Raw genomic sequence first — 24,515 nt, forward strand, 5'->3', positions numbered from 1 at the left:
GTTTAGATAAGTACGAGGCACAATTAATAATGGTTTATGATTTTTAAAGGATAAAGGTGGAGGGAGGTTTTTTATCTATATATATATATATATATATATATATATATATATATAAAAGGCCCATTAATTTTGGCTTACTATTTTCTATCCTAGAGTAAAGGGCTGCCCCTTGTGCTTGGGTCTAGAGTTGGCCCAACTGATAAAACCCGTTTCAGTTGCCCTAATGCTTCACTTTCTTTGCATTCACAGAACATTCAGCCGTTCCTCTCCACTGTACCGCTAGAGCTTTGCTAGGGTTTTGACTCCCACCTCGAACCAGTTCGCCTAGAAGCTCTAGTAGTGATTCTTCTTCCACGTAAGTAACTCTGACCCTACCATCTTTACTTCCTGAGCTATTCTTCGCGTTTTACCGTTTAGGGTTCGATCTAATCTCGTTTTCTCCCACTGTTCCGCTGTTTCGCCAGTTCTTCAAGTCCATCACTTGAGCTGCTGTGCTCCGAGGTTCTGCGTTGAAGTTCGGTTAGCTTTTCCCAGGTACGGGAAGTTAGGGTTCCAGTCTTTTTGGTGTTGTTTTGGCTGTTCTTGAGTTAGTTACTGATTGTATGAATAAATCCTTCGGTTTGGTGTGATTGAATGCTTTGTATGCTTGGTGGTTCGATAGATATGGCTGTTGCAGGGTGAAACAGTGGCGAGACCTGTTAATCTCGCCCAAGTGAGCCAGTCTCGCCTAGGCGAGACAAACAGGGATTCGCCCAGGCTAGCTTGCGCGAGAGGTCGCTCAGGCGACCCGCTCAAAAATTTGAGCGAGCAGGTAACTCGCCCAGGCGAGAGGGGTCTCGCCTAAGCGAGATCCCGCGTTGCTCACGCCCCTGATCTTGTGCCCTCGCCTAGGCGGAGGGGGAACTCGCCTAAGCGAGACTGTCTTGCCTGGGCGAGACCCCTCAGCCTGAGCGAGGCGCTGGGCGAGACAGTGCTGTGTTTGGATGTTTGTTGATTCCTGAATGGTCTGTTTTGGTTGAGTATGATTGTATGTGAGTGATATGTATATAATGGAGTATGAAGTATGTTTGGCATGATTCATGAATTGTAGATGATAGGTTGGTATGAGAATCGACATGTGAATTAAATGAGACGGATAATATTAAAGTGGCATGATAACATGATGAGTTGGACCTTATTTACATGGATAAACTTTGAGATGTTGGAAATGAGTGGGGCCTGGATCACGAAAGGCGTTGGCTTCAAAGGTTGGTACGAGTGATGTACATCTATGCTTGGTAATTATTATTTGGTTATGTGAATGAGGTCGATATGTGTCAGTGCATAATTTCTTGGGGTCTCTAGGTGAGACTTCCAGGGTTGCGCTTTAGTGGTCGGGACGTAATCCCATGGCCCCTGTTAGTGGGTGTTCATGGTGGTGCCCCATCTGTATAACTAGGTAAGGATTCAAGTTAAGGTTGCATCCTGACACTCTAAGGAGCCAGTTAGTCTCACTTAGAGCGGACTGACTCATGTGGTGAGAGTAGCAGGAGGCCTGAAATTCATTAAGGGCTAACCTTGTGGTGAGGGAAAATTGATTCATCGTAACACTTGCAACACTTTGCTCGGGGGTGAGCAGCTCGGGGGTGAGCAGAGGTATCCACCACAAGTGCGGGCATCCGCTGAATCTGACCAGGTTATACGTATCCGGATGAGTCGAGTCAAGTCGTAGTGTATTGCATGAAGGGTCATGACATGTTTGGTTGTTATGTGGGTATGAGATGAAGAAAATATAATTGACTGTATGATGATTATGTTTTTGGCTCTAGCTTACCCGTTTTGCTGTATGGTTGTATTGTATGTGGCTGTTTTTCCTTGCGATGATCATCAACTTGGTTGATGGGAGCAGATGGGCGAGGTCCTCGTGGTCAACAAGGGAATGGTGATTCCGCCGCTTAGCCATCCGGGCTTGGAGTTTTCTTCATGTTTTCCTCAGGGCTATGGCCCATGTATCTCTTTATGTATTTCTACTCTACACTCCATGTTTTTTTTTTCGTTTTCAGCTTTCCTTTGGTATCGTGGTGTGCCTGGGTTTTGTCGGGGTTGTGTTGAGAACCCCAGGACTGCGCGATTATACTATCTTATGTGTGGCGTTTCCTTTAATTGCGTTTATAAATTAAATGGGACGTTACAAAAAAAAAAATAAAATATATATATATATATATATATATATATAATAATGTTAGCATCTCAAGTTATATTTTTTCATTTAGTAGTGATGTTTTTCTTTTCTTTTTGAAATTCCAAGAAACAACAGTGATGGCACATTTTACTATTCAAAATGATTATATTTCAGCAAAAATAAACTCATTAGGCTTAGAAAAAATTTATATGATATGAAAAAACTAGATGGTGTATTTTCTATTACTAGTGGAAAGGGTTTTCATGACGCCAAATAATTACAACAAATTAACAAATGTCGTTAAATGAAACATGGTGAAAGTTTTGTAATTCTAACAAAGATTTTAATGGTAATTTCTAAACAAATTGTTGTTAAAAGTGATGTAGCATAGAAAAGATGGTAGTTCCTTGCTGCAATCATCGTTAAAAATGGCACAACGAGAAATGACGTAGGTTGCTACTATAACCATAGTTAAAAAGTTTCCGTCAACTTTTCATATTTCACTTTCTCTCATTTGCAACATTATTCACTCTCCTCAGTGTCCACATTGTCTTTGTCACTTAGTCCAATGTTGTTGCTTGCGTCGTTGTCACTCGTGTCGTTGGTTGTGTCGTCATTTTGATTCGCGTGCCTCGTTGTTATGTGTTCTACTTGTGCCACCACTATTATGCATTCTTCTCATGTTATTGTTCGTTTGTGCATCCTGCGGTCGCCACCGTTAGTTCACTCCCCACATCATGCGAATGCAAACCTCCATACCTTGCAAAGCTCTACCGCACAGCGTTGCAAACTACATAACTCGCAACCGCAATGTGCCATGACCTCTACATCCCTCAAAGCTCCTCCTCGTTGCACTGCGTCATTGTCCCTCCACCGGTGGCCTTTTGCAGTGTAGAACCCCCGCAAGCAACCTATGTGAAACCCAATGTATTCTTCATGAAAAGTCCACAAGAAACTGACACAACCTCTGCAAGCAAACTCTAAATTTTTAATGACGGTTAGAATCTAGAACCGTTATCGTTTCTTAAATTTTTAACGACAATTCAGAATCATCATGGATTTCAAACCTTTTAATTATGTTTAATATAAAGACAGTTAAGAAACCATTTTTAAAAGCCTTATTTAACCGTTGTTAAAAACGTTTTTCGTATTAGTGTATCATATAGGTTGACAAAAAGTCAATTTTTACAATTGCAAATCTAGTATTGTAGAACTACATCTAAAGTAAAAGATTATGTCATCAGAGAAATCACTAACACAACGTAGGTCCTCCACGTAGGTCCATCTGCACGCCACATTTGCACTAACCACCGCAGGTCCTCCACGAAATCACCACGCAACCACAACGTAGTCGTCGAAGCACCACCACCTCCATAGGAGCAGATCACGTTTCACCGTGCAGATCAACCACCAGCCACAACGAGCACTTGCTAAATCCGATCCACTTTCTGCAACACTCCATCTTGCCGGAAACGAAGATGCCAACCAAACCGCATATCCATCTCCAAACAGCCGCTGAAAAAGCACACGAGAGGCATCGCACCAAGAGGAAACACCCTTTACAACGTCGCCAACCACAGTCCTCTGTTGCTGCACTTCGACCAAACCACCGTCGCTGCGTTTGCGAAAAATTGGGGGTTTCAACGTAAATGGAGGTGCACCAAAACGGAATCAAAAGAGAAACAAACCTCTCAACAATCAATCACGCGATGAAACATTGGTGCAGTCACGAAACAACAAATTCGCTTTCTCGCACAGTCGCAACGTTGTGGGGAAGAAGATTAGGGATTTATGTTTTAACATTTACGTCTGATGGACTATAGTCAAATGTAAATTTACATTTGGCTGAGATAAATCAGACGTAAATTTACGTCTGACTGTCATACGTAAATTTACGTGCGACATGTGCAATCAGACGTAAAAAATGAGATTTATGTCTAACCCTAAGGCACCAGACGTAAGCAATTGATAACTTATTTACAAGTTTGTCACCGGTTATTTTTTATGTCAGATTCTAGTGGGTCAGACCTAAAATTACAGAATGTCTATTTTGTGTTAGTAAATATATAAATAAAAGAAGATAAATTAGAAGTATTGCAGTTTAGAGAAACAAATTGCAAACATCATGACCAAAACACTTTCAAATAACAAGTTTAAATTGTTATGATTAAAGCTTGGACTATAAAAAAAAATATGAAGCTAATTAGAATATAGTCTCATAATGCAAACAATACTCTAAGAGACTTCAAAAGGTAGTCATAAAAAATAATCTAAAAGCTAATGTTTAATTTAGTGCAACATGTTGTTTTATACACCAAAAGTCCATTTCACACCTACATCACGCTTAGTATTCAATAAATAAATATAAGAAAATGTATATATAACAACCAAAACAAATATTATAAAAGTGAAATTCAACGCATTAGGTGGGTGCTAACATCAACACAGGTTGTATTTGGTATACAATAATTAAAAGCAGATATTTCCTTTGAGTGAGTTCTCACAACTTCATTTTCATTGTCATCTCAATGCTTTGAAGTGATTGGAGGAAGCTACCATTCTTTCTCTGTGTTCTTCATCACACTTTTTGATTGTTGTCAGGTACACACTATATTTCTCCTTCTTATTTCAAGTTTAGGTTTGTTCCATCCATGGAATAATGCATGCTTACTCTATCTATAATCTAAATCCTCTTAGTATATATCTTAAACTCCCTTCCTCTAACTTTGCTGCTACTAAAATTTTCACGGTTCAATTCATCAATCTTGATAGTTCACGAGCTATTAGAAAAGAGTCTTCATATTATATGAATGAAAGGGAGTATATACTGGACGATATATTTCTTTTTCATTTCATCGCTTTTCTTTTAATCACAAGAAAATATGTGATTGAATTTCTGAAGAAGATTAAGTCGATATTTATTACATTTTTCCACAGAGTGAAATATATATATATATATATATATATATATATATATATATATATAAAAGAATATATAAAGAAAATTCTTTGTTATGTATCCACATTTCATAATGTCAATTTTATCCTTTATAATATAATTATTTATTACAAATTTTAAAATTAACGGTTATTTTAACCTATTTTCTATAAAATTGTTTATTTTTTTTAATTCTTTTTATTCATCAACAATTAATTTCTTTATTAATTTTACTTTATTTTTAATAAATATAAATTTATTTTATATATTAAATTAATAATATTACACTATTATTATCTACTAATATACTACCATTCATATTATTCATATTTAAAAAATACATATGACAAATATATTATAATACACATGCACGAGTATATTATAATATGAATTTTAGTTTATAGATTTGTTTCAAAGTACGTACATTATTTTAGAATTTCAATACCCTCACATCTCGTTGCGTAAGAAAACTTATTTCAGTTAAATAACTTTGATATGTGTAATAAAGTAGTAAAAAGAGAATCCAAGTAAAATAAAATCTTGGTTTAGAAACTAATTTTAAGAAAAAAAAAACTAATTAGTTATTCTATCGACTAATTTTCAAAATTAAAAATTACTGATTATTAAAATAATCACTATTATAAATAAAAAATTATAATTGATTATTAGATTTGTTATTAATTAATTAGAGACTAATTTAAAAATTAATTCATTTTGGTACTTAAATAACTAGTTTTTATTGACTATTTTTTTTATAGTTAAAATCATGATAACTAATTTTAAAGACCAAATCAGTGATAATTATAATTATTTATTCATAATAGTGACTATTTTAATAATTAATAATTTTTAATTTTGTAAATTTGTATCTTGTCACTATATTTCTGTTTAATTTTTTTTTTTTTAGTTTAGATTATATGTATGTGTTGGAAATTTTACCTTTTTGTTCTAGACGTATAATGAATTGTTGGAAATAGTATAAACAGTAATAAATTAATAAACGGGAGTAATCTAAATATTAAATATTTCCGTTTGAGTATGAAAAAATCTTAATTTTCTAAGAATTTAGAACAAAAAGATAAAAGTCTATATGATAATTGAATGACATAATTTTGATTGAATAGGTCACAGATTTGTTTTGTGAAGTGAAGTAATGTCACCTTACTTGAAGTTATTTTTAAGCACGCGACGGCTGGGGACCTTCTCTAATGTAAATGGTAAGGTATTTTTCTTCTTTTATATATTAAAATTTATTTAAGTAGAGATGTTAAAATGAGTTTCAATTTGTGAAACCAACTTGACTCATCACGGGTTTGAGCGGAGTTGGGTTGAGAAAATTTTATATTTTTTAAAGGTGGGTTGATCTCAACCCGGCTTACTTAACCTACGAGTTAAGCGGGTTCGAGTCGGATTGAAGGTGAATTGACTCACTTAATCTACCAACATTTTTTTACAATTTTTTTAATAATTATTTACTACTCCTAATTATATAGGTTCACAATTTCATATTTTTAAATGCTAGAATGTTTCTCAATAATATTGAAATAGTTTGAATGTTTAATTAATTTAATTATCAAGTTATACACGTACCTTAATCTTTAATTATAATCTTTATAGTAAATTACTCAAGCAACCGTCTAACAAACAAAATTTTATAAATTAGCATGACAAAAATGTGTAATTTTTTTATTTATATTTTGTTGAATAGCATAATAGAAAATATGTAATATTAGCCATGTTTTCTTGGACTATATGAACATTTTTTTGGAAATAATTCATCATATATTGGTGGTAAGCATGATTAAGACATTGATTCTTGATTTTATTGTGATTGTCATCTCATGGGTTATTTAAAAAAGTATTTAAATATTTGAATATTTAAAAATAAATAAATAGATAATTTTTTTATGTGGGTTGGTGAGTCAACCCACCAACCCGTGATGGATTGAGGTGGGTTGTAAAATTTCTGATTCACCATAAAATGAGTCGGATTGAATTCACTCATTTTCAACCTGGTTCGTGGATTGACTCACTTTAACATGTATACACTTAAGTACTTGTTGATCAATCATAAGTAGTAAAGAGATTTTATACTAAACTATTAATTTTGGTTCCCCATGATTTGCAACTTTTTTTTTCTTGTACAATTTAGATATGTATATTGTATATTTGCTTAAGAATACCTATACGAATGATTTTTTTTTTTATTTTGAAATTTAGGTGTATGAATCATCCAAAATCTACGTACTAGTTTAAATACATACGTTAGATTAAGGTTCAATTAAAAAATAGATATGCACACCAAATTTATAATTTTTTTAACATGGGATTTGAAATCATGAATAAAAATATGAATCCCACCAAAATTAAAGGAAGCTAGTTTGACTCAATTACATATATAGATAATGGAAATAGAAATGTGAAATTAACCTATGGTAATATTGATCAAGTACATATATGTCTATGGTAATATTCAATATGTTAAGTATATATGGTGATGAAAATGGATATGGAAACATTTGTCTCATTTCCATTCTCGGTCCCAATATCTATTCTTGTGCTCATATTTATCTTTGGTTTAGATTACTAAAACACCTTTTATTTATTACATAACTAAAAATATTTATATTAACTTTTATTTGATCCTTAATTTTGTACTTTATTTTTAGATTACACATATAATCTTTTATTTTATTTTCTATAATTATTTGACTTTTATCTAACTTTATCTAATTGTGATTGTATACATTATAGTTTATTTCTTTTGCTAGGATTTTTATCTTTAGATAAAAAAAAACAATTAATTAATATTTGGAACAATAAGGAGGTGTGTAAGTAGCCACACCAGAGATCTTGACCAATAATATTGAAAAAGTCAAAATAATATATTCAAAGAGTACAAAAATAAAAATAATTAATATATATATAATTATCTTTTGTTTCTTCAAATGTTTGAATTCATCTAATTGAATCAAAACTAAAATATTCACAGTCTTTTTTAATGTAAGCAATCATATTGTTTACAACAAATTGATCTTCAATTTTATTTTACAATCTTGTTTTGATAATCCTAATTAAAAAAAAAAAGATATTTTTGTTGTAACTACAAAAATTTAAAAAAAGATGAATTGAGCGATCAATGAACTAAGATTCTTGATTTTTCTGTTATTGACATAATTCAAGTATAATTGATAAATTTTTTAAAGTTGGATAGCTAAGTAGGAGTATCAACAATAAAATGTTGAGTAAAAATTTTAAGTTAGTTTTTTCTTGATCACTAAAATCTAAAAGATAAAATTTGTTCACGAGGAAAGAAGGAAATCTCTAATTGAACAATTGAATCATGAATACATTTATTTATGATAAGTGAAGAAGTTAAATTTGTATTATTCTTATTTTCAAATATAACTTCTCTTTTATCACTTTTAAACAAATAAATTTATTTATTTATTCTTCGTTAATGTACATATTTAAAAAAACCAAAGTTTATGACCGAAAAATAAACTATCAAAATTTGAGAATAGGGTCATTAATATAAGAAAAAAAAACTATCAAAATCTAATTAATAATTACATATTAAGAGAGTTCTTACTAAAAGGGAAACTATCATCATATAATAGTCATTTTCCCTCATATGTTCTGAAAAAAATATTATAGAAAGATTCATAAGATAAAAGAAAAATATTATACTATATCAAAAGCAATTTTTTTTCTTCACACAGAACAAGTAAGAAATGAGAATCGAAATAATAAATTTGTACTTAATTTCCTTTTTTTTCAAACAAAAAATAAAGATATGAAAAATAAAAGATGAATAGAAACAATGAGAAACTTAGGACGTATGAAGAGAAAAAATAAAAAGAAATATCTTAATCAACATTTTTATTCTCTATAATTTTTAATTTTTAATTTTATTACTTATTAATATTAAATAATTTACTTCATAAAAAAATTTAAAATCCATCTAATTTAACACTCTTAAATTTTCATTAATGAACATAATTTCAACTTGGGAGACCGTGGCATCTGCCTTCCCCCAAGATGCTTCCCCACTGAATGTAGGTTCAAATATACCCATTTTCTAAGGAGAAGAGAAAAAAGAAAAAGAAAAAAATCTTAGTTCTTGAGTTGGGAACAAGAATAAAATTTTACTTTAAGAATGAAAATGATATTAAAAATAACAAATAAACCTATTCATTTGATTTTGTCTGAACCCATCCAATTTTGATTGAAAATCTTCACATTGATTTAAATACAACTATGAATTCAATTGAATATGAAAACAGAAATGTAAATATATATATATATATATATATATATATATATATATATATATATATATATATATATATATATACCTTATCTCCATCGTCATTCTCAAACCTGTTCCAATATTTGTCCTGTCACATTTTAAATTAGTAACACACCTTCAGTATTAGCTAATTTAAAACATTTATATTAACTTTTGTTTGTTATTTTCATAACTTATGACAGATTTAATACTTTTACTCTATTCTATTACTGTTCCATCTTTATCCAATTGTTATTTGGGTCTTTTACTCTATTCTATTACTCTTTTTATCATTCTATTTGTCATTTCAGTTTAGTTTTCAAATTTTTGATTGTCTTAATTTGATTTTCATTTTCTTAAAAGTGGTTCAAATTGGTTCTTACCAAACGGTGTTAAAGTCAATTTCTGATTTTTTTGAATTTTTTTTAAATTTTTTACACGTGTCACTTCATAGTTGTGTCACGTGTCAAAGTGACTCAATTTGGTTTCTATATTTGTTTTTAGTTTCAATTTAATCCCAATATTTGTAAAAATGAAGTAATATTGTCCTTCCTTAAATTAACACTAAATTTACTTTTTTATAAATTTTATGGTGATATTTTTACTAAATTAACATTTTTATTAAATATTTCTATAAATATTTTAAATTAACGTTAAATTCTATACAAAACATTAGACTTTGGTTTTGTTTTGAACTTTAGTTCCTAAACTTATGTGTGACAAGTTATTTGATTTTTAATCTTCATTAAATTTGTATAATATGACACACTTGATGTCTTTATATATGATGAAAAAATTGTTAATTTTTGAAATTAAGTTTGGGGTTTAACTTTGTTTAATAATAAAACTAAAAAAAAAACTTATTTAAAAATATTTCTACAAATATTTAATAAAAACGTCAATTTTATTGATACAAAGATTAAATTGAGTGTCAATACAAGAAGGGACAATATTGTTTTATTTTTACAAAAATTAGAACTAAATTGAAACTAAAAACAAATATAGAGACTAAATTGAGTCATTTTGACATGTGGCATAACTGTGAAGTGACACATGTAAAAAATAAAAAATTCAAAAAAAAAATTCAAAAAAATAAAAAAAATATTCAAAAGATTCAAGAAAATCAAAAATTGACACATGGCGTTGACTTTAACATCGTCTTGTCAAAATTAATAGCAAATACCAAATTGAATCATTTTTAAGAAAATAAAGACCAAATTGAGATAACGAAACCAAACTGAAATTTTAAATAAAAGAACCAAAAGAGTAATTTAACCAAAAATTTTCTATCTTTAGACATTGACTACTTCATAAAATATCTCTGTTAGTGACTTTTATTTATTTTTTAAATGTTATTCAATTAATATTTGAAAGAGTAAAGAGGTAAGTCTGCGAAGAGAGGATACAATATACATGTTCCCAAGAGAAATGAGAAAAGAGAAAAAATCTCATACTTTGTTGAGTATAAGAATATGAATGAAAATGAATTTTTACATCGGATTGTGATAAAATAGTCAAACTTGATTCCTAATCTTATTATCTATTATCACCATCGCATAAGATAACATAGTCAAACTCATGTCTGTTTGTCCTTGTCATCCATAAGTAAAAAAGAAATACTTTATGAGTATGCTTGTTAATTTTTTTAATATAATAAAAAATTATGTAATTAAAAAAAGTTATTGTTATTGTTATCATAATTATTCAAACAAAAAATATTATTAATTTATAAAATGTATATACATAAAATAACGATATTTTATTAATTGTTATAATATTTATAGTTTTTCTAATATTTATAGTGAGTAATATTTATAAATTATAATTAATAAAATTAATTATGTTTATAAAGATAAAAATGGTAAAAGAATATGGACATAGTATTTACAAAATACAATTTTTCATCTAATATTAAGGACCAAAACGTACAAACTCGTCTTGTTTTGACTCTTTTGTTGTTGACTTGTCAAAAATAAAATAAAAGATGCTAGTTCATTATAGGAGATCAAAAATCGGATAATGATATTTTGCTTATTTATTTTTGATCCACTTTTAATTCATTATTTCGATCATTATTTAATTATTTATTTTGATTTTTGTTTAGTGATGTGATGCAATAATTCAAAGGTGATTATAATGGTGGATTAGAAGTGGGTCAAAATATCAATATCCAATCTTTTTCAAAGACCAACATAGGGACTGCTATTTTTTTTAATTTTTAATTTTTGAATTTTTTTTATGTGTAAATATATTAAAAGTATACATTAAGCATTATTTAAATTTTAATTAACTAGTTTATGTCTCTAATTAAATAAATTAAATTAAAATAGTTATTATTTTTACATGTTAAATTATTTTATTATAATTTATAATCAAATATTAATTTGTAAGTGTTAATAAATTAAATTAAAATATTATTATATATTTCATCATTTAAATCCTATTAAAAAAGAAAATTACTTTTTTTTTTACATTATTTTTCTTTTTATTTTAATTTAAAAAAATTGACAAGATAGTCTGTCTTGTTCCATCTCCAGCAGGACTTAACCTGACCCAAACCAGATTTGCCTTCAGGAATTAATTTTATCGATTTGTTACTTCAACTATACCCTCTCTTAATTAATATTACTTTGTGATTTACTTGTGTGTTGCAGAAAATATATAGTTGAGATGTAGCATGGCTGCTCTAATCGCGTGTTGTCAATTCCTAACGCTATCACCTCGAGCAAAGGCGTGGCTAAAGAAGCAATTGATTCAACTGGACTTGTACGAGACAAGAGTTGGTAAAGTAGAAGATGTTGTGGAGAAGCTCAAGAAGAAGAGAGATTCTATTCAAAATACAGTGGACGAGGAAGAACGTCGACATGGAAGAAAAATTCACGTTGAAGTTAAGGAATGGATGCACAAGGTGGATAAACTCATTCTCATATATAGGAATTTCCATAATGACGAAATATGCCATAAATGTGCGGTGTTTGAATTTTTCGAGAGTGGTTTCCTTCCGAAGCCAGGGATAAGGTATCGTCGAAGTAGAAAAGCAGATGATATCACAAAGCAGGCAAATGGGTTACTACAAAATGCAAAGTTTGACATTTTATCTTATTGGTCTGGCCCACCCTCCATGGCTGCCTTTTTTTCTAACCTTGGTTATGAAAGTTATTCATCAAGAAATGATACTGTGAAAAAGATTACTGATGAATTTCAAAAGCCAGGTGTTAGAATGATTGGTCTTCATGGGTTGAGTGGCGTTGGCAAGACTTCTTTAGTGAAAGAGGTTGTGAAGAAAGCCTTGAAAGATAAGATGTTCGAAGTGGTGACCATGGCAAGCATGACAAAAAATCCCGACGTAAGCAAAATACAAGGACAAATTGCTGACATGTTGGGGGTTGTATTAGAGGAGGAAAGTGACATTGCAAGAGCTGCTAGGATACACCAGATATTGAATGATGAGAATAAGAGCACGCTCATAATCCTAGACGATCTTTGGGAAGAAGTGAACTTTAACCTTCTGGGGATTCCACGTGAACTAGAGAAAGATGATGGCATAATAAATGTGAAAGGAAAATCCCTTGATGTTAATAGCTTGAAGAATTTCAGTGATGGAAAGTCCCCCGTCCTTGATGGTTCGGCAAGTTTCAAAAAAAAAGTAAAATCCCCCGATTATGCTGACTCTGTGGATGTCAAGAAAGGAGAATTCTTTGAGGGTGCTTTAAAGAATGTCAACGAAGGAAAACCCCCCATTGATGCTTCTGATCGGGCGAAAATCGAAAAAACCGTTCCTCGGTACAAAGGATGCAAGATTTTGATGATTTCTGAAATCAAACAAGTGTTGCTAAATCAAATGGAAGGGAAAGAAGAGTATATTTTCCCCGTGGAAGTCTTGAAGGAGAAGGAAGCAGAGATGTTGTTTAAGAAAAAGGCTGGAATAGATGCCAAGAATTCTGAATATGACAAATTAGCAGCTCAAATTGCTAGCAAATGTAAAGGGTTGCCAATGACAATAGTTACCACTGCAAGGGCATTGAAAAATAAGAGCCTTTCGATATGGGACGAAACTAATCGAAAACTTGAATCTCAAAACTTAACTGGAGCACCTGAATTTTCTACAAGGTTGAGTTATGAGCTTTTAGAAGATGCAGAACTCAAGTACACTTTCTTGCTTTGTGCTCGTATGGGTCATGATGCATTGATTATGAACTTAGTGAAATATTGTATTGGTTTTGGTTTTCTTCGAGGAATCAACACAGCAAGGCAAACCAGAGACAAAGTACATACATTGGTTGCAAAGTTAAAAGAGTTAGGTATGTTGTCTGACAGTTATTCAAGTGACCATTTTACCATGCCAGATACTGTTCGCAGAGCAGCTTTGTCCATAGCATATGAGGAAAATCATTTATTTACAATGACAAAGGAAAAGGTAGATGAATGGCCCGATGAACTTGAACAATATGCTGCTATTTCGTTACATCATTGTAACTTCATTGAAGAGTTTCCTGCGACAATAAATTACCCAAGACTTAGGGTCCTTGAAATTGTCAACAATATTTCACGTTCGAAAATGCCCAAAAACTTCTTCAAAGGAGTGAAGGAACTCAGAGTGTTGATATTGACTGGTATTCATCTCCCCCTTATTGATTCATCAATTTCATCCTTGCATAAGCTTAGAATGCTTTGTTTGGAGCAATGTCGCATGCAAGATGAGGAACTATCCATCATAGGAGAGCTGAACAGGTTAAGAATTCTAAGTTTTTCAGGATCTAATATTAAAAGTTTGCCAAATGAGTTGAATGAGTTGAAAATGCTACAAATTTTTGACATAAGTAATTGCTCTAAACTTAAAAAAATTCCATATGGTGTCATATCAAGCTTGGTAAGTTTGGAGGAGTTGTATATGAGAAATACCTCGATTCAATGGGAGGATGAAGATCAATCACGCCAAAGTAAAATAACTCTTCTTTCTGATTTGAAACATTTGAATCAATTAACTGCTCTAGACATACAAATCCCAAATGTTTCCTATTTGCCAAAGAATTTGTTTTTTGACAACTTATATAGTTACAAGATTATTATTGGAGATTTGAGTTCATTTTCAGAGACTGATTTCAAGATGCCGGAGAAATATGAAATGATAAAATTTCTAGCAATACAATTGAAAAATGGGTCTGACATTCATTCTCTGAAGGGGATTAAAATGTTGTTTGAAGGAGTTGAGAATTTGTTCCTAGAACTTAATAGTGTCCATGAAAAGCGCAATAGTGTTCATGAAGCCCATAATATTGTCCACGACCTTTTTTATAGATTGAATTTAAAAGGATTTCCATGTCTTAAACATTTATGGATTGTAAATAATTCTACCCTTCAATCTCTCATCCATCCAAAGGACAGGCAGGAACATGAGAAAGCTTTTCCAAAATTAGAGTCGTTAAGTCTCCATAATGTTAAGATGGATGAAATATGCTCATGTAAACTTTCAGAACCCTCTTTTGGTAAACTGAAAGTCATCAAGATCAGTCTCTGCGGTGAATTGAAGAATGTCTTCTCAATTTCTATGGTTATACTTTTAAAATTTCTTGAAACAATTGAGGTTTCTGAATGTAACTCTTTGAAAGAAATTATTGATATGGGACCACAAAGCAACCCTGAAAAAACTGAGCTTCTTATGCTTCCTGAATTACGACATTTGAAGCTACAATCTTTATGTGAGTTTGTTGGGTTTGATGCCATTCCTCAGACAGGAGGAGAGGAAAGAAAACTCTTCCATGAAAAGGTGCGCTTAAAATTATCCTCTAAATTTCTTCATCTTTTACAGCTAAAATTTTTTTCGCATTTTATTCTGTTAAACTAAAAACAATAGTTTGTAATGATTTCAACTTTAAAAATACAAGAAGGTTATTTATCTATTATGAAAATTAAGTTAAGAAAGTCAAAATCAATTCCTTAAGTTTTTGGAGACACTAATCACGTGTGTCTCTTTGCAGGTTAGAGTTTCAAAATTAGAGAGACTGGAGTTGTCCTCGATCCAGATTGACGTAATATGGAGTGTCATTGATCAATCTTCAAAAAGATTATCTTTTGAAAATTTGACACATTTGGACGTTAATGGTTGTTGGAAATTAAAATATTTGATGTCACTTACAATGGCCAAGAGTCTGGTGAATCTTCAAAGCCTTTATGTAAGTGACTGTGAGAAGATGAGAAGTATCTTCCTCCTTGAACAAAATAGAGAGAAGGATGTTACGGTAAGAACCTTGGTCTGATTAGATTTAGTATTAAAATATGAAATTGCAAACCGACAATCGTAGTTTTAAATAGTATGATAACTAATGTTATTTGTTTGTAGATCTATAAATGTTATATTTTTTTCATTTTCTGTCTATTGATTTGGTTTCTCTATTTTAACATATAATTTGATTAACTTCTGGCTACTATGTACCAAAATAGGGTAACATATTTCCAAAATTGAAGAATATGAAACTTTGCAGCATGAAGAGTCTGAGTCAGATATGGAATCCGAAGCTCGCTTCAGACTCCTTTAGCAAACTAGACACTCTAATCATTGAGGAGTGTGACAAACTTGAAAATGTAATGGAAGGAATATTTGTGAGTATATGTAACTTGAGAGTTACAAATTGCATGTCCATGCAAGCAATATTTAATATTCGTGAGCAAGTTGGGGATGCAGCTAATAACTTGCAAGATGTTCATTTAGAAACACTCCCTAAATTGAAGCTTGTATGGAAAATGAATTATGAAGATAGAGTTGGGATTCCTAAGTTTAACAATCTGAAGAAGATATGGGCTCAAGATTGTCACAGCTTGGAATATATATTTCCATTTTCTGTAGCCATGAGTCTTGATAATCTGGAATCTCTTGTGGTTTGTGATTGCTATGGATTGAGTGTCATTGTTGCTGAAAGGGAAACTACCAACACAGATAGAGCCAGATTTAACTTTGCTAAACTAAGCACCATCAAATTTTCAAAACTTCCAGAACTTACGAGTTTCTGTCCAACAACTTATGATTTATCATGTCCATTGAATGAGTTGTCTATTGAACTTTGTGACAATCTAGAACCATTCAGCAAAGGAACAGAGCATGCACAAAGAAATCATGGACATGTATTCTTTCCTAAAGAGGTACTAGTACTATGCCTCTCAACTCTTCAATAACACTTTCTAGTTCTTGTTAATTTCGATAGAAAATTATCAAAATGGTAACACATTGTTCCACTTTTATTTAAGTATTATTAATGTGTATACATGTATTTAACAATTTTACACCTTTTTTATAGTTGTTAGGAATGTTACTCTCAAGAAATCGCCTATAATCCTCTTCTTCATTGTATATCTCCTTGATCTCTCATATATATGTAAAAGATATGTTATGCCTCCTATTTAAGAAAGAAAGACTAAAGAATGCAATTTAGCTTTTCTAAACAAAGAAATCATGCCATATATTATGCTTTCTTTTGCCTTGATGTTTTGACAAATATATGTACATTTATATGAATATACTCATCATTTTCTTTACATGTTTGTTAATTATAGGTGATCAATAACTTGAAGTCCATGCAAATTGAGTCTTGGCATGCAAAGTCACCAAGCAGTTATATGGGTAAAAGAAACCATCGAAGGAATAACTTAGAAGAGCTTTCCTTATCTAGATTAATGGATACTGACATTTTATATTCTTTCCTACATAGAAATCCTAATTTGAAAAGCCTATTATTGAATAATTGTTTCTTTGAGAAGATTGTACCTCCAAAGGAAGGTACTGAAATTGAAAACTTGGGAGTAGTTCCAAATCTGAAAAGCTTAACGTTGATAGACTTGCCGAATCTCAAAGAGATAGGCTTTGAACCAGACATAATTCTTGAAAGGCTAGAGTTATTGATTTTGAAGAATTGTCCTTGTATGATTACTATAGCACCTTCCTCTGTATCTTTTACTCGTCTGACAAATCTAGAAGTGGTCAATTGTGATAGATTGCAAAGTCTAATGTCAGCATCTACTGCAAAAACTTTGGTTCAGCTCAAGACCATGAAGGTAGTTAAATGTGAATCCATGATGGAAATAGTAAGAAAAGATGGAGAAAAATTTGACAGAGTTGTTTTTCAACAATTGAAAACCCTAGAGCTTGTTTCACTGAAGAAACTCAAGAGTTTTTGTGTCTCTGATTGTGGCTTTGAATTCCCATCATTGGAGAAATTGGTAGTGAGTGCATGTTATAATATGGCTAAATTTTCTGAAACAGTCACCATCTCACCAATTTTACAGAATATACATGTTGTACATGGAAAAGAGAACAAACGACTGTGTTGGGAAGGAGATATAAATGCTACAATAAAAAAAATATTCGAGGAAAAGGTATGTAATTATGTATCATTTTTTCACTGAATTTTTCTTTTCTATTTAGCCATTTTTAAAAGTTAACTTAAAACAGTGAAAGTAATTTATTTAAAAATTTGTATAAATTTGTGGGTAATAGAAAATGAGAGAAATAATTATGTTTTTGGCTTCAATTATCTTTTTAGAGAATCAAAAACCTAAAAACGCTACCCAATTATCATCTAGACAAAAAATAGAAAAATTATTGACAAGTGATTGTTTGAGTGTAATATGTCATCCTACAATGAACTTACAAATTATATATTGACAGAAATTTTTTGAGGGTATGGAGGAGATGAGCCTCTCCCAACACAAAGAGCTACATAAAAGCTGGAAACGTGGAGCTGGTCTGCAAGAGCAAAATAGTCAGTTTTATAGTTTGAAAATTTTAAAGCTTGAGAACTGTGTAATTAGACCATGTGCAATTCCATCAAATATTCTTCCTTATTTGAGGAGCGTAAAAGAACTGCAAGTACGAGGTTGCAACAATGTACGTGTAATTTTTGAGATGAATGCTAAAGAAGGTACTGGAACAACATTTCAGTTGCAGAAATTGATTTTAGAACAGCTGCCAAAACTTGAGAATGTGTGGGAAAGTAACGGTAAAGGAACTGAGAGCTTTCAAAATCTGAAACTAGTCCATGTCAGTAAATGTGAAAAGCTGCAAACTGTGTTTCCTTTTACCTTGGCAAAAAATCTGAAGAAGCTTGTCAAACTTGAAATAGTATCTTGTGGTGGATTGTATGAAATTGTTAAAAATGAAGGGGACACAACAACGATGTTTGTTCTCCCTTGCTTAACTACACTTTATCTTTGCGATATGCCAGAGCTCATTTACTTTTACCGACAATCATTCACTTTGGATTGCTCTGCGTTAAATACATTGGCCGTGGTGGGTTGCCCTGAGTTGGAGCTATTTGGAAGTGCTAACAGACAATCCATTTTCTTTGATCTAAAGGTAATTAAGTAACATTAAATGCGCACTTTCTGTCTGTCTCTCTCTATGTATGTATTCTACGTTTCACCTTTTAATACTCAATCCTTGCTTTTTTATTTGATTTTCTTTCACTAGGATATTTGCAACATTGAGGTACTGTTACTTGACTGGCAACACATATTGGTATTAAGGACAAAGTTGGGAGAACCTATGGACAACCTCGAATCTTTGAATCATATTCACTTGTGCTTTCTTGTTGATGAAAATGAAAGACCTTATTTGCCCATTCAAATACTCCAGAAGATGCCCAATTTAACACAAATGAGTATATACTATTGCAGTTGCCTCGAGGTATTCCAAACTCAAATCTCGGAAATTGATGAAAAAGGGGTGCTTACACACTTGAAAACATTGACATTAGATAGTGTGTCAAAACTCCAGTCCATTGGGTCGGAGGACTCACCATGGTTAAACGTGATTTGTGATAGTGAAAAGCTCCAAGAATTGCATGTTATCGATTGTCCTGATTTGAAAACATTGGTGCATTCTACTCCTTCAGTGTCTTTCACATATGTGAAAAAAATGTACATAAACAACTGTAAAGAATTGAAGTATTTATTCACATTATCATCAGTGAACAAGTTAGAGAACCTTGAGCATATAGAAATCAATGGCTGTGAATCAATGGAAGCAATAGTCTTGAAAGAAGAGAAAGACATTGCAACAGAGATCAAATTGCAGAAGTTAAGGCGCATGGATCTAACTCTTTTACCAAAATTGGAATATTTTTATTCAAGCAATGACACTTTACACTTACCCTGCTTGACGCAAGTGGGCATATGGATGTGCCCCAAGATGGAGTTTTTCTCTGGAGGAGAGATACACCTGAATTCTTCTTTTAGAGGAATTCAAGCTTCAAACGGCTCAAGTGATGACTTGGTCTTCTACCATGATCTTAACTCTTCGGTAGAGATGGTGTTCCTACAACAGGTAACCACTTTCAATTCTGAATAAATTAATTATGACTCTAGTTTGAGTAAATTTAAAGAATCTAAAACAATAACCATTGTAGATTTATAGTATTTTTTATACGTAAAATAAGTCGAGAATGCAATGGATACATCTGATGATAAACCTACTGTAATATTTACAGGAGTTTTTTAAGGCCGTGGGCAAGGAATGCTTTTCTGATAATCTTGAGCTACAAACAGACATTCGTTGTAAAACTGGTCTACAAAACAATTGGTTGGCGAATTTGGAAACTTTGAAATTGCAGAACTGTAAGCTATCATATGCAATTCCATCTTCTATTCTTTGTCTTTTAAATAACTTAAAAGAGTTAGAAGTACGAGATAGCGACAAAGTAAAGGCAATTTTTGATATGAATGATGACACTGAGATTAAGGAAACAGAATCCCAGTTGAAGATATTGACTTTAAATAGGCTATCAGAGCTTACACATGTATGGGAAAAGGACACTCACAGAATTCTAATCTTTCGCAATCTGCAAGAGGTTGTTGTTAGTGATTGTTCAAAGCTGCCAACTTTATTTCCTGCTTCCCTAGCCAAATGTCTTGACGATCTAAAGAAGCTTAAAATAGATTTCTGTGAAAATTTGCATGACTTTGTTGAACAGGAAGAAACAACATTTGTAACTGAAAAGTTTGTGTTCCCTTGTCTAGAGGATTTGGAACTTAATGACTTGCCTCAGGTCACTTGTCCTAAAACATTCACTCTGGAATTCCCCTCGATAAAATTCTTATCTGTGAGGAATTGTGATGAGTTAGGGTTATTTCAAAGTGTGTATGATCCCATGGGTGAGGGTACTTCAAGCAGCAGACTTCCTCTTATATCAGATCCGAAGGTAAGTGAAGCATCATAGAATCTGCAGTTCCAAATTTTTTCTCTTTTCACCTTTCATCTAATTCACACATCTTTCGATCTGATTCGTTTTTGTCTCTAATTGTTAGGTTATTTCCAACCTGGAGAAACTGACTCTTGACTGTAAACAAATTTTGGCATTAAGCTTATGGTTTAAGTCACAAAAATCTACAGAGGGCCTCACAAATTTTAACACCATTTCCTTGTCGTTCTTTGGCATTGATGGAAATGAAGTGCCTATGTTGCCCAATGAAATACTCAAGGCACCAAATTTAATAGAACTGGATATGAACAATGGCAATAATATCGAAAATTTCCTTGCTCAAAACCCCAAGATTGGCGAGGAGGAGATGCTGAGACAATTAACAATATTGAGGCTATGCAATGTATCCACTACACAGTTCTTCGAGTTAGAGTATTGCTCAAGCTTAAACATAATCTGTGAGAGGCTCCACAAATTAACTCTTTCCCAATGTCCTCATTTGACAACAATATTAAGAGTACATTCTGCGGTGTCTTTCTCTTGTCTGAAAGAACTAAATATTTACAGATGTCCAAACTTGAAGTATTTATTTACATCTTCAGCTGCCAAAGATTTAATGAACCTTGAGGAGATTAGGGTCACCGAATGTGAAACACTAACAGAAATAGTTTCCAAAGAGGGAGATGCAAGTTCAGAAGGCATTAAATTTGATCGACTCCACACCATTTATCTACAATCTTTAACAAGTTTAGTATGCTTTTATTCTGGAAGTGACAATATAGAATTATCATCTTTGAAAACTGTGGCAATACGGAGCTGCCCTAACATGGAGATTTTCTCCCATGGAAATGAATCCCTTATGGGAGTTGCGTTATCCACGGACCAGGGAGCGGATGATGTACACCCTCCACAAGATCTTAACACCAGAATAAAAGGGATCTCACAACGAAAGGTAAAAATTTTAATGATATGTTTGGAAAGAAATTTATAATTTATTTGGTCTTATCATATTGAATGCTTATTTACAAGTAATTTAGAAGATAACCTTTTGCAATATTTACAGAAGTTTTTTGAAGCAGTGGACAAGGAGTGTTTTTCTGATAATATTGAGCTACAAGAAGATCTGCAGTGTAATTTTGGCCTGCAAAACCAATGGTTGGGAGATTTGGTTACTTTGAAGCTACAAAACTGTACTCTCCCATGTGCAATTCCATCTGTTATTCTTTCTCTTCTAAAGAGCTTAAAAGAGTTGGAAGTACGGGATAGTGCAACAATAGAGGTACTTTTTTATATGAATGACAATGAGATTATAAAAATAGCTTCGCAGTTGAGGATTTTGACCTTAGAAAGGTTATCGAAGCTGACGCAAGTTTGGGAAAAGAAGAAAAATGGAGTTCTCATGTTTCCAAATCTGCAACGGGTCATTGTTAGAAGTTGTAAAAACCTGCAAACTTTATTTCCTGCTTCCCTGGCAAAAAATCTACGAAGTCTAAAAAATCTTAAAATAGAATGTTGTGCTGAGTTCCGTGAAATTGTAGAAAAAGAAGAAGACACAGAAGCAAATTTTGTGCTCCCTTGTTTAGAGAAGTTGGCTCTTCTTTCCTTGCCACAACTCAATTGCTTTTACGCTCACACATTCACTTTGGAATGCCCAGCCTTAAATAAAATATATGTGTCGGACTGTGACAAATTGGAGTTATTTCAAGGTGCAGATTTAATGGGGGAAGTTACTTCAGTTAACAGAAAACCTCTAATTTCAAGTCTAGAGGTAAGTGCACATCAAAGAATCAACACTCTCAATTTTTTCCCTTTTTTTGTCAATTATTACAGTCCTTAATTTCTATTGGATTTGTTTTTTCTTTAATTGTCAGGTCATTTCCAACCTGAAAAGTTTGCAGCTTGATTGGAAACATATTCTGGTATTAAGATCAAGGCTTAGGTCTAAACAATTTTCTGGCGTCTTCAAATTTGTAAATGAAATGATTCTGGTCTTGGACGGTGATAAGAGTGAGATTCCTATAGTGCTCAATGAAATTCTCCATACAACACCCAACTTAAAAAAAATGGGGATGATTATAGACAATTGCAATACTACAGATACTTTTCTTGGTCAATACCCCAAAATTGGTGAGGATGGGATGCTCTTACAATTAAGAGAATTGACACTATTCTGTGTATCTGCTATCCGGACCAACCAATCAGAGAACTCATCATGGTTAAACACAATCTTCGAGAAGGTTCACGAAATGCATACATTCGAATGCCCTAATGTTGAGAAAATAGGAGTGCATTCTACTTCTACAATGTCTTTCTGTTTTTTGAAAGAGGTGTGTGCATACCAATGTCCCCAATTCCAGTATTTATTTACATCTTCAGTCGCAAAAGAGTTAGTGAACCTCAAAGAGATCACAGTCGTAGAATGTGAATCACTAAAAGAAATAGTGGCCAAAGAGGAAGATGAAGATGAACCCAAAGGTGAAGGTGAATATAAATATGAAAATGAGATGATATTCATGAAGCTTGAGGAGTTGACTCTTGTCTCATTAGACAAATTAGAAAGCTTTTACACGGGGAGTTCCACTTTGAATTTCCCATCCTTGAGAAAAGTGGTTGTCAGAAAATGCCTCAAAGCCAAAATTTTCCGTCATCCTGATAAAGTGCCTCTAAAATTTAGGGTGATAATAGATGGAATCTGTTGTAGTGGTGATAAAAATGCTCTGATCATGCAACAGTTTGAGGAGGAGGCCTCCTGAATTAGTTTGGTGACAAATTCCCTTCACTTGTAAGTACATTATTTCATTATTTATTCCTCTTCGAAATGGAATTGGCATATGCTGCTCAACTGCTATTGACTTGGTGTGAATGCATTCATCATATCTAATTTACTTTTCTTTGTTTCTGCATTTCACATAAATGGAGAAATATGAAATGTTAAATTAAAATATATTTTTCTCCAATCTGTGTTGGTCATTTCTAATCAACTCCTCTTTGTGAATAATTTGCTTCACGAAATTGTGTCAGCTGAAAGAAACTTATTGTCATTGTGTTCGCTTATGGTACCCTTGAAAACATGTTTTCTGATTTTTATATTAAGCAGACAATCAGGGAAGACATGGAATGTTAGTGAGTATATTTTTCTTCTTGTATTTATAATTTTCCATCTTTATAATACAAGTTTATCCTCAAAGATTGGAAGGAAAGGAAAGTTCAGACATAAAAAATTGATAAAGCATAGACACTAGTCAGAACTAGAATTTTAACACTAGTTCAGACTGTCAAAATTTTGATAGTCAATTTTTCTCATGTCTTATGAGATCCAGTTTAAAAATTGTGAATCTCTTACTTCTCAAAGTTGGGATTTCACTTACTGCACTCATGAACAAATTCAACTTAATTTCCCACGAGTTTTAAATTGTTCCACTCTCTAACCGTATTTCTTTAAAAAAATATTCAAGTTGCAGGAAATCAGGGGACTCAAAGAAGGAAATGACAGCGACATGACTATAACTATCAACAAATAGAGGGCTTTTTCTTTGTGTTGAAGTGCAGTGTTCATGAATTAAGTTTCCCTATATACCTACAGGAAACATGAATGGTTCTCAACATATATAAGGTTGTTTGTCAATAAGTGTTGTTCCTATATTCATAAGGAGCAAATGCGTGTTGCCTTTAAATTATAGGAAAGATAGCGTGTTGCTTTAGGAGATTTGAACTGGTTTAAATTATAAGTTGTTGAATGTTTTTATGTTAATAAACTTGACATGATTTTATTTGTTGAGAAAGATGCTCCGTGGATAAGTTGGAAACTGAGCATTGCATCTCTGGACATGTCGTGTTTCATGAACAATACTGAAATGTACTTGTGTGCATGTCCTATGGTTCTTAAGTTGTAAAATGAGCATTTTTTTTCAATAAAGTTGTCCTGTTGTACAAGAA

The 24,515-nt window shown here is 32.2% G+C and overlaps 1 protein-coding gene across 2 annotated transcripts; it reads left to right on the forward strand.

Annotated features, from left to right (window-relative positions):
- The first annotated feature begins 4,612 nt into the window (after positions 1-4,612).
- Positions 4,613-24,496, forward strand: LOC114166030. Of its 2 annotated transcripts, none has more exons than XM_028050683.1 (13): positions 4,613-4,762; positions 6,224-6,316; positions 12,045-15,157; positions 15,369-15,629; positions 15,832-16,527; positions 16,939-17,757; positions 18,050-18,736; positions 18,851-19,705; positions 19,869-20,579; positions 20,686-21,531; positions 21,643-22,347; positions 22,451-23,361; positions 24,035-24,496. In XM_028050683.1, exons 3-12 carry the CDS (start codon positions 12,068-12,070, stop codon positions 23,330-23,332), a joined length of 9,552 nt encoding a protein of 3,183 aa, XP_027906484.1. In that variant the 5' UTR covers positions 4,613-4,762; positions 6,224-6,316; positions 12,045-12,067; the 3' UTR covers positions 23,333-23,361; positions 24,035-24,496. The 2 variants fall into 2 exon arrangements, with proteins under 2 accessions (XP_027906484.1, XP_027906485.1); XM_028050684.1 differs by having other exon boundaries at positions 24,041-24,496.
- Positions 24,497-24,515: the final 19 nt, after the last annotated feature.

The sequence above is a fragment of the Vigna unguiculata genome, chromosome 10 (assembly GCF_004118075.2).
Source record: "Vigna unguiculata cultivar IT97K-499-35 chromosome 10, ASM411807v1, whole genome shotgun sequence".
NCBI classification, from domain to species: Eukaryota; Viridiplantae; Streptophyta; class Magnoliopsida; order Fabales; family Fabaceae; genus Vigna; species Vigna unguiculata.